We start from the raw sequence: 16367 nt of genomic DNA on the forward strand, positions 1-16367 counted from the left end.
ATGCTGCTCCAGCCGATGCAGCACCTGCAACAGGCCGCCGTCGTGGCCGCTTGTCCCTTCTCTTCCGCCGCCGGCGCGAAGAAAACCGAGAACAACATGCAGCTGCAGTTCTACGCCGATCCCTGCGAGCCCGACATCGACGCCGACCTCCGCGCCAAGGAGAGGGACCCCAGGGAGCACCCTGACGCACAGTACATGTCCACGACGCAGAAGGGACACATCAGCCCGTCGATACGCGCCGAGCTCGTTCTCTGGATGGACGCGTTCGCCCGGCACCTTGGCGACCTCCCACAGGGCACGCTCTGCCGCGCCGTCGCCTACCTTGACCGCGTCCTCACCGTGCGCCCCGTGCCATCCCACGACGAGGCGCTCCGCCTAGTCGCGGCGGCCGCCGTCTCCCTTGCCGTCAAGTACGAGCAGACCAGCAGCGAGCGAAGGCTCGACGCCGACGCCGAAGTCGTCGAAGAGTTTGTCGGGACCACCGTGGCTGCCGTGGAGGCGATGGAGCGAGAGCTCGTCATGGATCTGGATTGCGTCATGGACGGGCCGACCGCATTCACGTTCGTCGAGCGCTTCACGAGGTTCTTCAAGCGGAAAGACGAGTTCCTGGTGAGGACGCTCGCGTTGCGGCTTGTGGACTTGACGCTGCCGGAGTTCAGGTTCGTCGGCAAGATCCTTCCGTCCGCCGTCGCTGCCTCGGCGCTGTTCCTAGCGAGGCAAATCCTGGCCGTGCCGTTGAGTAACAAGGTTTAAAATAGCGCGCTATTTCTCCGTTAATACCATGCAATAGCATATTTGGAGGGTCTACACTAAAATTTAGTAATTTCACTCGCTATGGCGCTATTTGTGAAATAGCATGATATATCGTGCTAAAACTTCATAGCGTTAGCGCGCTATTTTTTCAAGCAAAGTTACTTTCACTTTTTCGTGATGATGAACTGCAATATGTTGGTTCCTCTTATAGATTAGAACTTAATATCGCTAATGTTGATTATTCTTAATAAAAAAATTATACTATGTTGTTGCCTTGTGAAATGCTGATGTTAGCCTTCTGAAAAATTAGAGATCTATTTGTTGTATGTGGTTATGTATGTATGATACAGTCATTTTTTGGACTAAATATCCAAACTTTTTAGCGAAATCCTTTATTTTTAGACTACATTTGATATTTTTTCAAAACGCTATTTAAAATATAGCACGTAATTAGCAAGATATAGCGTCCATAGCGTTTGAAGGAGACCGACGCTATTTCATTTAGCACGCTATTTTAAACCTTGTTGAGTAATCATCCGGAGGAGTTGACTGGGTACAAGGCCGTGGAGTTGATGGGTTGCATAGAGGCCATGGCGATGCTGATGCCGGAACCCAAACCCTAATCTGGATTTGCGATCAATTCATGCATGAGATGTACTTCGACGAGATGATCAATTATGTATGGGATCGCGATGCAAAGCATGTATCATGAACAAGATGATCCTGGTCGATTATTAATTCCTTGTAATGCCTTGTACATAGGTCAGTTATTTACTACACATGGAACTATGTTTTCATTATGTTGCGTGTAGATCTTTGACTGGCTTGTGTGGAGTTGTGGTGTTCACGAGTTCTTTTGTTGCATATGTATTCGGACACTATGCATACACATGTATTCTGGCTGCGCATGCACTACATCCCCTGATTGTATGTGCATGACACTTCTAAGTTCCCAAAAAACACGAAACCATTTTCACGCATAGGGGTGAATCACGAATATCGAGCTTTACATGTATGGCATCACTGGGTATCACTCCTTTACTTCAATAATGTTAGAATGTTCTTTGCCTCTAGTAAACTGATACTTGTGGTGTAGTAGTTTTTGTGATGTGGTGTAGCAGTTTCTGTGAACATGTTCTTTTTGGATACAATAATAGAGTATATGATATGAATATGGGAATCAATGAATCTTTGATATGAATTTCTGTTAGTTTTGTGATTATTTGTTGCTAGTATGATTGTTGTAATGTGCTTGGGATCCGAAATGGGACAAAATCGAGTAGGCAATAAATGTAGGACCCTGGCAGTACATAATTGGGCCACTTGACCAGACCCATCTGATGAAATCATCATAGTTCAGTTACAAAAAAAAAACATTCATGGCGGAAATGCTGAGTCACAGTCCATGTGGCGTCCATGGTGACAGGAAGAATGTCACAAAACTTCTTCCATGTCAGCTGCCACACATCCGCCATGTCACCACTAGGTCAGGATACAACGGTGAAGATAAAAGTTAACGGAAAAAACTTGCCACTCGGATTTTACTAGCGCTATGGCATGGCCACGTCACCTTAAATCCGGCTTTAGATGAAGTAATAGTTTTTCTTTCCTATAGACTTAGGAATTATTGAATCTAGGAAGTGATAAAGCTTGAAAGGTGATTTTTTAAGGTTTTGTCAGTCTCTTTTTCCCAGACCGACACAAAGAGATTGCACTGATTATCAAGATGAAACAAATAGTCTAGAATGGTAAAGGTTCTCACGTGAACACACACATGGGGACATGAATATCAATATCTCTACCACTGGGGTTTCGCATAGAATTCCTCTCCTTCTGGTGATACCTTCCTTGTACCGATTACAGTTTCTTGGGTACCTATCAAGAGAGAATAGAAAACATCTGTGTAAATATATATGTAATCCAATCTTCATGTGAACATGGTGCTACAAGGCTAGGTCTCGGCCCTTAACCCAAGGAAACTGAACACGATTATCTGCAGAGCGCTCTTCAGGCAGGTCACGGGAGGGCGAGCGAGCACAACATGGGGGCTTCTGCGGGCACGACACATGGGTGCACGTGGCAGGGTGACGAGGTCCACACGCGGGAGCGCTACCCCAGTGAATGAGAGGGACTATGTAAGGCAAGTCGATTGTACATGAGGCAAGCGCAGATGAAACAACACGTAAAAAACGATGCAAAAAAGAACACAAGGAAGTGCAACCTAACAACTGAAAGTAGTGCAAAAAAAAGTTCGCAAAAGCTATCAACATGAGATCTAGTTTTGAAGATATCGACGCGACTAGCACAACCATTCAAAGCGGATCTTGAGTTGGACGCTTCGTTTGAAATATTTTTTTTGTATTTGTATCTATATAAAAAAACAGGCCTAGGGATATGCTCCACGGTCGACACATGGCGAACAAGGAAGGGGAAAAATCCGAAGGATGAACCTGGTTGCACCACTTGTTAGCACGGGGAATGATGAGGGCGCCCTTTATCGAGCATTTCTGAAGGATACTACTTACGAATCATGATTAAATCACAAACAGAGAATGGTGTGATGAGAATTACAGAAGGTGAATGTTGATAGTCTTTCAATGATGGAATTGAAATTACAAGTAGTACTATGGGGTGGGGTGGCTATGTGGTGGGGATGGGGTGGTGGCTAGGGGAGCATCCTTTTAGTTTTATGGTTCTAGATGGATGTGTGTGCTCCTTTGCAGCAACATCCTCTCTTCTTTACATGGTGTAGACGATAACGGGGTTTCGGGGCAATTTCATGTGAATTGGACATATGCCCTTTTGTGAAATTCCTCGTGGATGATCAATGCGGTTGCGGTGGGACCGCTGGTGTGCGCTACACATTAGAAAGTCTTCAGTTGATTTTACTACACTTGGAAAACCTTCCCTCTTGTAGTACTTCTCATATATGCTCAGCTTTCATCGTGATAAGTCAATTTCTGCAAGAAACAAAATAAGAAAGGATATTTGCATATTTTGTAGTTATTAGTAGGCATGTTGAAGGAATATTATGAAGAATTGAGAATATCCAGTATAGACAAAGATAAAAGATCAGTGTGAAATTCCTCATCAACATGCCTAATCTTAAACTTTGATCATCCTCGGGCAAGAAACAAAAATTATAAAAAATAGAGTTTAATTTGAATTAATGAGAATATTAGTTCACTCATGGTTGATAAGCCTAGATAACCCACCAAGTATTTCACCTTAAAGCACACATCAAGGTTGGGTATATGGTAAGTTTACAAGCTTGTTTGGCAAAGAAGGTTACAACAAAACTATATTAGGACAATTAACTAAATATAAACCAGTCTAATTATTAGAGAGTGCATTCGCTACCCGCATGGGTAGCTACACACCCATGCAGTATACCAATATGCAAGCCATATTAATTTGTTTTAGCTCGGTTTCCTAGTAGAACGTGGAATTCTAGTGTACAAAAGTGGTTTCCGAATTTTGATATGAATATTTTTTGATCAAAGTCAACTCACCAACGTATTTTGCATTGACTTTTTGAATATTGAGTTGACTTTGACAAAAAAAAGTTCAAATCAAAATTCGGAAACCACTTTTATACACTAGAATTCCACGTTCTACTAGGAAACTGAGCTAAAACAAGTTAATATGGCTTGCATATTGGTATACTGCATGGGTGTGTAGCTACCCATGCGGGTAGCAAGCTTCATCCGCTAATTATTATAGCTAACACTTGCGTGTTATGCACATGAAAAAGGTTTTCATCTTTAATTAAGAGTGCGAGAGTATGTCAAAATAAAGCATACCACTAGAGTATCTCATTAACACGCACATTGTTAAATCAAGACTCTCCACTACCCCTTTTCCCATTGCTATTTTTTTTTTGGAATTTTCAGCTCTTTAATAATGAGACCATGCAAGATGGTACATGCAATTGATTCTCTTGAATGCCATCTCTTATAATTCACCTTAGATGGAGGATGCCCAAAGACAATTGGGGAAAATTTCTATGATATTTAATCCATGAAAATAGTAGATGAATCATGACCATCAAAATATATATTAAACTAGTCATGCGAACTAGTAGTGAAGACTGAAGTAGAATGTACAAAATGACTCCAAGTAACAGTAAATCTAACACGATCTCAAACATATAAAACAAGAACGTGTACTGTGAGGAGGAAGAAAACACATTCACATTAGCGTTGCTGCCAGCATCAGGCATGTCAAAGGAGAGGTTTTCGACACCGGGACGTATTCATAATTAGGGAAGAGGTCTTCTGCTGCGGTATAGGAGGACATGCCATGCATTATTCACGTGAGAGCGCTACCAAAAGCCCGATCGCCTCTCTCCCGTGTAGGATCACAAGAGACCTACTACCCCCTCCCTCGGGGCACATCGAAAGATGAGATGGGGGAGACATAGATGAAAGTCTCATGTTTTTCGTGTGGCGTATATGTGGCATAGGTCCTAACTCGTTCACGAAACACGACACGACATGTGTCATGACGGTGTAGACAACAGAGGAGGAGGAGAGCTCATGTAGTTATCTTATTCTCATGCTCATAAAAATAGTAGGAATGATTTCCTTATAAGAGATCAATTCTCGATAAACTAGCAACGTGGGACTAGATTTTAGTCTCTCCTACCATGTATGAATGGGATAAGTATGGCTCTGTGATTTTTCACTAAAGATTATCTTTCAAAGATAAAGGAAACCACCCAATAAATGCAACAGCTACTAGTGACATAGTGAGTGAAGATTATTTTGTTATTAGTGACTCACATGTTCGCTGTAGAGGTAGACTCTCTAAAAAAAATATTAAGCGGCTCCTGTATCAGTATACACTCCTCGAATAACTTGCATCTTCTAAATCTTTACCTTCTGTTGTATCTCGTGGTAGAGATATTGATGTTGGCTCTTTATTTAGTTGTAGGATTTAAACAATTCTGAGCAAGCTGGTAGAGAAGTGCTAACATGATTCGAAGTGATGCAATTAATGCAAAGTTTAAAGATGATACTATACAAGATACTATTATATATTTTTCTTGAAGAACTTGACATGGCAACATGCCTACTTTCTTTGTCTTATTTCCGTGTCATCCCAGAGAAAAAAACTTATTTCCTTTTGGGTGGTATCCCTCCTCAGATGAAGAGCAGCGTGCTATAAATAAGATTTGCACCATTGGTTCAGTTACGGATTCAGGATTGCTTGGCCTTAAATCATCATTAGCTATCTGACTGTGCATTTCTTGTCGAATTTACTGTGCATCTTGTTCGCATTTGCACTACCTGCACATCACATATTACTATAGGTAATTGAGTAAAGATGCACCTGCATGTTAGTATTGTCCAACATGGGCACAAAGGAATTTACTATTTTCTCCGTTTATTGGATTTCATATTCTAGAGAGGAATAACCAAACAAGTAATCTAGTGCGGTGGTGCTGACATGTTTCAAATAATTATGTCATGTTTCCGAGTATCGGCATGATATATTTTAGAAAGTGAGGGTGTTTAAACTGCCTTTACTTTGATCTTCAAGAATTCAATACACATAAAATGCTGAAAACTTCTATGGTTAATCCACAAGATTTACGGGCGCGCATCTATGTTCCGGTAGGTAAAGAAAATTCGGGTTTATACATACAGGAAGGAGACAAGCAAGCTGGAAAAGAAAAGAAGTATACGGACAGAGTGGAGATAGGATGGTCACGGGCGGGATGGAGGGTCACGGGAGGCTAGCTGCCAACCAGACCAGATCAGCTGGTGGACATGGTTGATTTGGCTCCGCTCTAGCTCTCCTTCCACTAGCGAGACGATGGATGGATCGACTGCCTCCACCGATCATCTGTCACAGCTACCAGCCAACGACTTCAAACTGACAAACTCATCCTGGCCACGAATTTGATCTCAATCAGAGCAATGCATGCATGCACGTACAGTGCCTCGTCAAAGCCGGCCATCGTCCACCACAAGTTTCTCGAGGAAACTAGCTTGATTCCTGCTAAACGGCACGTACTTGTCTATCCTTCATAAAACTATTATTATGTGAACGTCAAAGCCTAGCTAGCCTGCTAATTCTCAATTTTACTAAATATAAAATGGCTAGCTAGATAATAAGAAATTTATCGATCAAAGTATTCTAATGACATAGGGACAGTTAGTTTATGTTGTATCATAAACTTTTGATTCATTTCCCTTGACATGCATGAGCTCCGTTGTCAGAGATTGTACCCATGTTCATTGGTATTATATATAGAGGCCGGTATGAAGCTGGCCTTGACTTCCATTATCACTAGGGTTGCAAGCGGGCGCCGACCAAAAAGAAAAATTAAGTCCGAGTTAGTGCAAACATCTAACCCGCATCCCGCCCCGCTTGCCACCTGACTGTCGCCGATTGACATATATAGATACCATTATGCATGCTAAGGGTATCAATTTTTATTTGAGCCAATCAACATCTATTCATTTCATTCGGCCTATCAAGCAGCTAAGAGCATGTAACCTATTCATGAGGCCCTTAACGAATTACCGAACATATTAGTAACACCATCCTTGATTAGGTGGCTATAGAAAAATGACATTCAAAAAACATGACGAATTACCGAACATTTTTTTTTCAACGGGGGTTTTTAGGGCTGATGGAATATTGACCATTTTGATGCAAATTCCATGTAAGGGTATCCTGGTCATCTTGTAAGTGGATATATTCCGATCGAAAATGATCACATAATTAAGTGGCTCCATACAGCCAAGTTTTGGCTGATTGAAACCCGACGAATAACTATGCATGGTCTCGACTCATGGAGATGCATTACCGGTGAAATGGATATGTTTTCTACCATTGCTATGTTGTACAAGCGTGCATTTTTTGCTGAGTGACTACTGACTTGTTCCAAAGCCTATTATCCTCCTGTATATGTACTTTGCATGTCAAATGTCCCAAAATGCAAAAATCTCTGTTTTACACTCATGAGATGGCCGGCAAAAAATCAAGTCCTCTACTCTCAACTATATTTGCTACTCTCAACTATATTTGGGAAATATTCTCGGATCCAAACTATTTATTTTTAGATGAGTTCTTGTCACATAGCATGCTCGCTAATTAACTTAAACAACCATCTTACTGGCAGACTGTCATTGTTTGTTTCAAAGTCCTTGATGCCGAGGCCGCATGCAGATATATACATTCTATTAGTTGTACTTGTACATGAGTCGATCGATGATCAAGTAGTGATAAGTTTTTGTTTGGCTGCATATGTACGTACCATGTAGAAGCCAGATAGATCGACCTGGCTAGCATGCATGCACATGCAGTATGGATTTATATCATCATGTACTCCTATCATCATCTAGGCAGCTACTGACACCACGATTAGTACGGAGTAGCAGCCAACAAAATGCATACAGAGCTAAAATATCTTCTATTTTCGGATCACAAATATATATGCAATAATCCTACACGTACGGGATTTTTGTTACGGGGTAGTTTTGCGGGATGAGGTGGATGAACCTGGGTGGTGCATATCTTTCTCCTCACATGATTTGAGGAAACAATCCCTTCATAATTCTCTACGTCAGCCCGTAAGTTAGATTTTGTAGAAACAAGCCCGTAGGCGCATGTAAAAAAAAAACGGTGCTAGCAGGCAGGCAGCTGTTTTCTCATATGGAAATTAATTAATGCACGCATGCGCGGTACGTTGTAAAACAGACATGGATGCAGGTGCGTCCAGATTTTTTAGCACGGGTTTTGGACATGCAAGCAGGGGGCAGGCAGTGGTTAATCTATGGCTGGAAAGCACATGAGTTCGTGTTTGGTTCAACTTTGGTACTCCTTTTTCTAGTGTTGAAAATGTGTTGTTGTTCCTCTTCCACAAAGTTAACAGGTATGAATGTAATGGAAAAATGCCAGGTCTGTTTGGTTCGGTGTAGTAACTGAAAGTGTTTCCTTTTACCACTGTTTGGTTCAGCAAGCTGCATATCTCTCAACATTGTATTAGACAGAACCAGAGAGCAACAGTGTAAATTAGACAGAACCAGAGAGCAACAAGCTTTAAAATTGGCAACGTTAGCTAGAACAGATAAAATAAATTAAACTGCCAACTTCAAACAAACCATGCGGCAAATATCTCTCAACATTGAAGAATCAAATGCTACAAGTTGACAAACTTTGACGCCAGATAACAAACAAGATCCTAAAAATTTAAATGGGCTTCATTACTATAATTTTAGAATTCCATTGCACTACAATTGGATGTTGTACCCGAAACCAATTCATAAGTCCAGACGAGTTCCATAATTCAAATCATAAATCCTAATTATTTTAGTCCTGGTTCATAATCTTACAAATGAGCTTCCTTGTCAAGCTCTTTTGTTCTCCTCATCTCTGCCAATTAATAAAGCACATGTAACATGTCTAAGACTGAGCACAACAAGTACGCAATTCATGACCACGAACAATTTATTCCTTGGCTACATGTACATGAAGAATACAAGCTGCCAACAAAGCATGCCATCTCAGCAAAGAAACAACCAAGTCAAGCAGAGATTGTATGGATGAAAAGTTCATACTCTTGACTAATAACAACACATTTTCAACACTAAAATTCAAGCTGCATTGAATTTGTGGAAGAGTAACAACAACATATTTTTAACACTAGTAAAAGGAAATATGGCAAGCTATTTCTTTCCCCGTCCACGTAAAAGACTTGAGCTACCCAAATGATCCATATCTGCAAGAGTAAACCATGGAATTAACACAAGACACAAATGATTTGCATATTGCAATTTATTTAAATACAACCATTTGTTAGCTGAAATATAAATAAAAACAAACCAAGCTACATATTGCACAAGATGAAATAATAGCATTGTACCTCAATGATGATTCATAGCAGCCCTTTAGCTATTATACACCCCTTGAGCAACAACATTCCGGAGATTGGCCCACTCATTACTCGTTGAGATAGATGTAATAAATTTTGGTTCCCCTAGTTCTCTCTCCATGACATCCCATGTATCTTCCATTATGAACTCCCCATTGACATCATCACCGCTAGGCGAGGCTAGGCCGCTCGGGTTTGTGAACAGAGGGAAGAGGACGACACAAGGAATGGCAAGTTTGTCGAAAAAGGTGGAGTTTTTTTTTCTTGAAAAGTGCCGATGCGGCTCCGAACGGACGGAGTACCAGAAATGATCCAAAGAATTATTTATGGCTACACTACTTCAGCTTGATTTTATGGATATGGAAAAATATTTGCTTTTCGATCCGTGAAAAAACAAAGAGAACGAAAGATCTCCATCACACGATTACGAAAGTGTGGTAAGAAACAACTTTTTTTTTCAATGCAATTGATTGAGACATTTTATCTTTCATTAGTTAAGTTTTTTAAGGCTCCATTAGAATGTCACAAAATCCTAACTAATGGTTTTCGCCCAGTTTTTGTGTAATTAACTGAGAAATTATCTTCTTAATTAATAGATTGAGGCAAACCTTTTTCCTCCATTAAAAAAAAAATCCTAACTAGGCTTATCCGGTTAATTAAAATTGTTAGAAAGGGTAGACTGGTCAATTAAACCCCTACTTATATGTGCCACCTTCCAAGAAGAGGAGCAGATCGACCAGGTCGATCTATATGCAGCACGTATACGCAGACCCACTCGTATCATGTGCCACTCCACTCCAAGGCAAGCTCACACTCCCACACCACACCCACGAAGCATCCAAACTGAGCTCGGCAATGCCGTCCAATCCTCCAAGCTTCACTTGAGTTGACGCTGGCCAACACCAACGAGGATAAACCTGCAGCTAGCTAGAGCCAGAGACGGAGGAAGAAGAAGCTCCGTCGCCGCCGATCGGATCAATGAAGAGAGGAGGGTGCGAGGTGGAGGCCGGCGGCATCAACCACCACATCACCGTCTCCAGCCGGCCTCACCCTCTCAAGATATGGAGCAGGCCCGACGACCTCCTGCTCGACGCCGCCCCTGCCGTTCCAGGCGACGCTCCTCCTAGCAGCATGAGCGGCAGCAGCCGGTGCCGCCTCGTCCTCCGCAACGTCGCCTGCCGCGCCCGCCCCGGCGAGCTCCTCGCCATCGTCGGCCCCAGCGGCGCCGGCAAGTCCACGCTCCTCGAGGTCCTCTCCGGCCGCCTCCACCCCTCCAACAGCGGCCACCTCCGCGTCAACGGCACCCCCGTCGACGCCGCCGCCCTGCGCCGCCTCTGCGGCTACGTCACCCAGCAAGACGTCCTCTTCCCGCTCCTCACCGTCCGCGAGACGCTCCACTTCAGCGCCCGCCTCCGCCTCGGCCCCGCCGCCTACGCCCCGGCCGCCGTCGACGCGCTCGTCTCCGACCTCGCGCTGTCCCGCGTGGCCGACGCCAGGGTCAAGGACCTCTCCGGCGGCGAGCGCCGGCGCGTGTCCATCGGCGTGGAGGCCGTGCACGACCCCGCCGTGCTCATCCTCGACGAGCCCACCTCCGGGCTCGACAGCGCGTCGGCGCTCCAGATCGTCGCGGCGCTGCGCTCTATGGCCGACTCGCCCCGTGGCCGCACCGTGGTGCTCAGCATCCACCAGCCCGGCGCGCGCATCGTCAAGATGTTCGACGCCGTCCTTCTCCTAGCGGCAGGCTCCGTCCTCCACCACGGCAGCGTCGACGCGCTCGGATCCCTACTCGCCGACGCCGGACTCCGCCTGCCGCCGCACGTGGACACCGTGGAGTTCGCCATCGACTCGGTCGACGACCTCCGCGTCCACCTCCACCGGCACCAGCGCCGCGACCGGTGCACGCTGCAGCAGCTCTTCCACCAGCACAAGCTAATACAGGCCGCCACCGACGACGACGACGATAACAGCAGCCACGGGTACGCCAACTCGTGGCCGCGCGAGGTGGCGGTGCTGTCGCAGCGCTTCTTCAAGAACGTGGCGCGGACGCGGCAGCTCTTCGCGTGCCGCACCGTGTGCATGCTCATCGCCGGCCTCGCCCTCGGCTCCATCTTCTACGACCTGGGCGACGACAAGGCGGCGGAGCGGGTCGGCCTCTTCGCCTTCCTCCTCACCTTCCTCCTCTCCTCCACCACCGAGGCGCTCCCGGTGTTCCTGCAGGAGCGCGAGATCCTGGCCAAGGAGACATCCTCGGGCGCCTACCGCGTATCCGCCTACGCCGTCGCCAACGCCGCCGTGTTCCTGCCGTTCCAGCTGGTGCTGGCGGCGGTGTTCGCGACGCCGGCGTACTGGCTGACGGGGCTGCGGCGGACGGCGCCGGCGTTCGGGTACTTCGTGCTGCTCATCTGGCTGGTGCTGTACACGGCAAACTCGGTGGTGGTGTGCTTCGCGGCGGTGGCACCGGACTTCGTGGTGGGGAACGCGGCCATCCAGGGCGTGATGGGTTCTTTCTTCCTCTTCTCCGGCTACTTCATCACCAAGTCCGCCATGCCGGCCTACTGGGTGCCCATGCACTACCTGTCGCTGTTCAAGTGGCCGTTCGAGGCGATGCTGCTGAACGAGTTCGGAGGGAGGTGCGTGGCCAGGGCGATGGGCGTGTGCGTGGCGACCGGCGACGAGGTGCTCCGGCGGGAGGGGATCGGGGAGGAGTGCAGGTGGAGGAACGTGGGGGTCATGCTGGGCTTCGTCGTCTTCTACAGGGTGCTCGGCTACGCCGTGCTCAGGGTCAGGTGCGCCCTCACGCTCAAGGGCGCCGCCGCACGATCAGCATTATCCTCCTCCTCGCCGTCTTGCTTCTCATCTAATCCCAAACCATGATGGACTGATGATCTCTGCTGGAAATCTTCCTTCTTTGGTTGCAAGTGTTGCTTAAATCTCTTGTTTCGATCAATCATGAAACAATTCTGGTTGTAAATTGGGCGGATAGTAATAAGTAAAGGTAACTATTACTACCTCTGTTGCATAATATTCCATAATATAGGATGTTCTAGCAAATACTTGTTAGCAGTTTTGCCGTCTCTTGATTAGATCTTGGTTCGTGTATATGAGTTACAAACTAGGTTGCAACTAAGTTTTTTTCAAGTGCAAGTGGAAATGAAATTGTAATTTTTTAGTTGAAAGTGGACATGCAGCTAAGAAAAATACTCTGACTAGTTGGATTTGCTTTTAGTCAACTGAGAGGTAGTTTTTCAGCTAACCGAGAAATAATCACACCCATACATTATTTCTCTTTTTTATTTTATTTAGAAAAGAGGTCTATCGACGGTTCAGAACACACTCCCACCCATGGGTGTGCGCATAAAATCCACTCTTCTAGTTTCAAAACAAAAAAAATCCACTCCTCTAAACAAATCTAACAGAACTAACTTAAAAAAATGCGACTTGGGGTAAGAAGCCCTATCAGCACCCGGCAACCATCCGGGCTATGCCTCGGTTCACTAACAGGAACTAACTTACAGAGTATGATGACGTTATCTGAAAGCTTAAGTCCGCTTGATATTGACTATATAATTCTTGTGATATGTTGATATTTTCCCATTGATGATATCGAAAAAAAAACTGCAGCACCCTCAACAGTCAACATCAACCACATTTCACTACATAATAACTTCGAGGCATCAACGCCCAAAGGGAAATCACTGAATTATTAACAGGCAGTAAAGAAACACCACTACAATTTTCAAACTTCTACCGAGTAATAGGTACTGGATTCACGCACGCGATACATATTAAAACATCACGATACGATTGAACAGCTAGGTAACCCAAACGACTGACAGACCAGGGTGTGTGACAGAGGCTACAAAGTCGCTATTTGTTCTCCCCAGGATTCAGTCAGTACACAACTACGGAAATGCAATTCGTCAATGCTGGAAATCATCAAGCCTCTTCAGCTTGGCTAGTGGAAAGATGTACAGATGAAGGGCACAAGGCCCAACATAGCTCGATATCAACATAATCAAGGGGTTTGACAATGCCGGAGGTCATCAAACCTCTTCACCTTGGCTATTGGAAAGAGGATCTAGTAAAAGACATCATGTATCTTCCAACAATGTTGCCTATAGGAAGAGGCCCCCTGTCAGCACAAGCATCGATGATTAGTACTGGTTCCCAAACAATATCTACTCCCTCAGTACGCATTTAATCGACGCGGGCCTGTTGAGTATATGTGCATGATGCTAGTAGATGGCCGCGTCGATTAAAACAGAACCGAGGTAGTAGAAAAGAACAATTAAAAGTAGTCATACAGCTAAAATAAAGCAACTGTAACTTACAAATCCCTTAAAGCACATATCATCTGGTAACTACAAAACATATTTAGCATTCTGCTCTTAAGTCATAACATGCAGCAATTCAATGTGCAATCATATTGGATCTAGCCAAAAGTTTTTTTTTTTTTGTTTTGTGAAAAGCATGGACTTACATTCTTACTAGCACAAGATTTCCTCAACAACCATACAGCCATGAAAGACCAACTACAACTGAGAAAATTCTTGGACATTCTGGCAACTCAAACACATATGTGCGTTCTTATCTTGCGGGGCATTACAGATTGAAATGAATGCTTATCAATTATCATGGCAATTCAATCTCCTATCATACATCAATCTACTAATGCAACTTAGCAAAAGATTTCCTCAACAGTCAAAGCACTTTATAATAATCTCTAGACAAGAGCAATGCTTTACAGAACATGTACATGAAAATGGGCCTAGAGTGGGAGTGGATGTGTTCCTTACCAAGCACGGGAATCGCAGCTATTATTACGGTTATCACCCATGACAAATACATGGCCCTCCGGGAGGCGCTGCAGAAAGATGCATGGTTTCAGTATGGGATCTGGGCATAGAACTAAGCAGATAAAAAGAATAGGGGGAGGAAGAGATCATCCACCATCTGAGGCCTGTTGTTAAGTTAGAACAACGAGGCACTCAGGAAGTCAACAACACGGAGCAGCTGTGCCACATTTGGTCATCCTCTTGCAGTGGTATAGTCAATTTGCGATAGCATTTAGGGTGCTATCTCTGGACCTGGCAATAGCAACTCCTCAATGTTGTTCAAGGAGATAAAGAGTAAAATGCATTCTCGGTCATGGAAACTGTCATCAAGACCCGCCTTGGTCATCGCAATAGCAACTCCTCAGTGTTTTTTGTTTGTTTGCAAAAAGCACCTCAAACTGGCTCTGTCAAACACTGCTGGAACTATCACCGTAACTAGCGTATTCAAAGTTTCATGGCAAGTTCGATGACCAAGAATGCATTTTACGCAGGAGACAATGCTCACAGACAAAGAAGAGATGCAACAAACCATGGCCTCCATTGTGTATGAGCTTTGGGTTGCAATGTAGGTTTCCTTATGCACAACACCGTTAACAATAAGTTGGCCTTGTCGAACCTGTGAAAAGGTGAGTGTGTAAGTACAATGTGGGCATCCAGACTTAGGGACAATATATGCATCTGAAGATATATGTGGTCTTTGCGCAGGCAACATTTGTGAATAATCATGATAGAATCAATGCGGGTGGAAGACAATTCTGCGCCGCATTGCTCAAGCAGGCAGCATATTTCGATCAGCAGAATGAATAAATGAATGCACCTATGCATCTTGCTCAAGCAAGCAGCATATGTCATGGTAAATGAATGTGAGTGGAAGACAAGGGTGGCGTCGCATTGCTCAAGCAGGCAGTATATTTCAATCAGCAGAATGAATAAATGAATGAACATACACATCTTGCTCCAGCAAGCAGAATTTATGTGTAGGATGAATGTATGAATGACAACAAGGTGGGTGGATTAGCTGAAAGCATTGGTAGTGCCGCCTTTGCTCGAACAAGGAGCACATCTCAACCAGCAAGACGAATAAACGAATGAATGTATGTAGCAGTAAGTAGTAGTAGCAGAGATGTAATAATGTAATAGTATACCTCGATGAAATCCCCAGGGGTTGCAAGCACCCTCTTGATAAATACAACATCTTTATTCAGGCCGCAATTCTGCCAAGAAACAGGGCAATGAGCATCATCGGCCAGACTGTGTAGAGGGAAAGGAGGAGAAGGGAGGCAAACCTACCTGCAGCGCCATGGGCACTCTGAAGAAGACGATGTCGCCCACAGCCGGACTCCGGAACAGATAACTGACCTGAGCAAGCAAAAGCAACCATTTGGTTCGTCAATCGGCACAGATCCAAGCCAGGCGAGTAAAATGGAAGAGATCTAGGTAGGTTTAAGGGGGGAACGGAAAAAAGGAGGTACCTTTTCGGCGACGGCGCGGTCGCCGGGGCGGAGCGTGGGCGCCATGGAGGAGGAGGCGACGAAGCGGACCTCGGCGAGGGCGGCGGAGACGAGGAGCAGGACGAGGAGGAGCTTGAAGCCGTCGGGGCAGCCGCGCGGGAGGGCGAGCGAGGGGAGCCAGCGGTGCAGGAGCGAGCTGGCGGAGGCGACCAGCTGGTTGCACGGCAGCCAGTCGGACGGCGGCAGCGGCGCGATGAGGCCCCGCAGCAGACGCGGCGGAGCCATCGCCATCGGAGTGAATTGGATCCCCTCCTCCGCCGCCTTCTTCGTCTCTCCGGGGGGAGTGGGGAGTGGGGTGTGGTGAGGTGCGGAGGAAGACTGACTCGTAGTAATGGTGGTGGGAAAATGTCTTTTTTTTGTGAGGGAAAAAATGGTGGTTTT

General features: G+C 45.2%; 3 protein-coding genes across 4 annotated transcripts; 2 read left to right on the top strand and 1 right to left on the bottom strand.

The window, feature by feature from the left end:
• LOC124657406 (putative cyclin-F2-1) lies at positions 1-1376 on the top strand. The gene is made up of 2 exons (XM_047195960.1): positions 1-747; positions 1296-1376. Exons 1-2 carry the CDS (start codon positions 1-3, stop codon positions 1374-1376), a joined length of 828 nt encoding a protein of 275 aa, XP_047051916.1.
• Positions 1377-10412: 9036 nt separating this feature from the next.
• On the top strand, positions 10413-12514 carry LOC124657407 (ABC transporter G family member 5-like). Its single transcript, XM_047195961.1, has one exon. The coding sequence runs from the start codon at positions 10619-10621 to the stop codon at positions 12512-12514; it is 1896 nt and encodes a 631-aa protein (XP_047051917.1). The 5' UTR covers positions 10413-10618.
• Positions 12515-13279: 765 nt separating this feature from the next.
• On the bottom strand, positions 13280-16216 carry LOC124651908 (thylakoidal processing peptidase 1, chloroplastic-like). Of its 2 annotated transcripts, XM_047190923.1 has the most exons (6): positions 15948-16216; positions 15766-15834; positions 15621-15689; positions 15005-15091; positions 14437-14504; positions 13280-13772 (listed from the first exon to the last, which is right to left on the bottom strand). In XM_047190923.1, exons 1-6 carry the CDS (start codon positions 16209-16211, stop codon positions 13703-13705), a joined length of 627 nt encoding a protein of 208 aa, XP_047046879.1. In that variant the 5' UTR covers positions 16212-16216; the 3' UTR covers positions 13280-13702. The 2 variants fall into 2 exon arrangements, 1 of the variants encoding a protein (XP_047046879.1); XR_006987528.1 differs by lacking the exons at positions 15621-15689; positions 15766-15834; positions 15948-16216 and having other exon boundaries at positions 13717-13772; positions 14437-14727; positions 15005-15028.
• Positions 16217-16367: the final 151 nt, after the last annotated feature.

The sequence above is a fragment of the Lolium rigidum genome, chromosome 5 (genome assembly GCF_022539505.1).
Source record: "Lolium rigidum isolate FL_2022 chromosome 5, APGP_CSIRO_Lrig_0.1, whole genome shotgun sequence".
NCBI classification, from domain to species: Eukaryota; Viridiplantae; Streptophyta; class Magnoliopsida; order Poales; family Poaceae; genus Lolium; species Lolium rigidum.

Bases quoted from the DNA above. Each gene is read 5' to 3' on its own strand.
- LOC124657406 (XM_047195960.1), top strand. From the start codon at position 1: ATGCTGCTCCAGCCGATGCAGCACCTGCAACAGGCCGCCGTCGTGGCC. The intron at 748-1,295 runs GTTTAAAATAGC...AATCATCCGGAG, and splicing joins CCGTGCCGTTGAGTAACAAG to GAGTTGACTGGGTACAAGGC.
- LOC124657407 (XM_047195961.1), top strand. From the start codon at position 10,619: ATGAAGAGAGGAGGGTGCGAGGTGGAGGCCGGCGGCATCAACCACCAC.
- LOC124651908 (XM_047190923.1), bottom strand. From the start codon at position 16,211: ATGGCTCCGCCGCGTCTGCTGCGGGGCCTCATCGCGCCGCTGCCGCCG. The intron at 14,505-15,004 runs GTTTGTTGCATC...ATCTTTCTGCAG, and splicing joins CATACACAATGGAGGCCATG to CGCCTCCCGGAGGGCCATGT. The intron at 13,773-14,436 runs GTAAGGAACACA...TTGTGCTGACAG, and splicing joins AGCTGCGATTCCCGTGCTTG to GGGGCCTCTTCCTATAGGCA.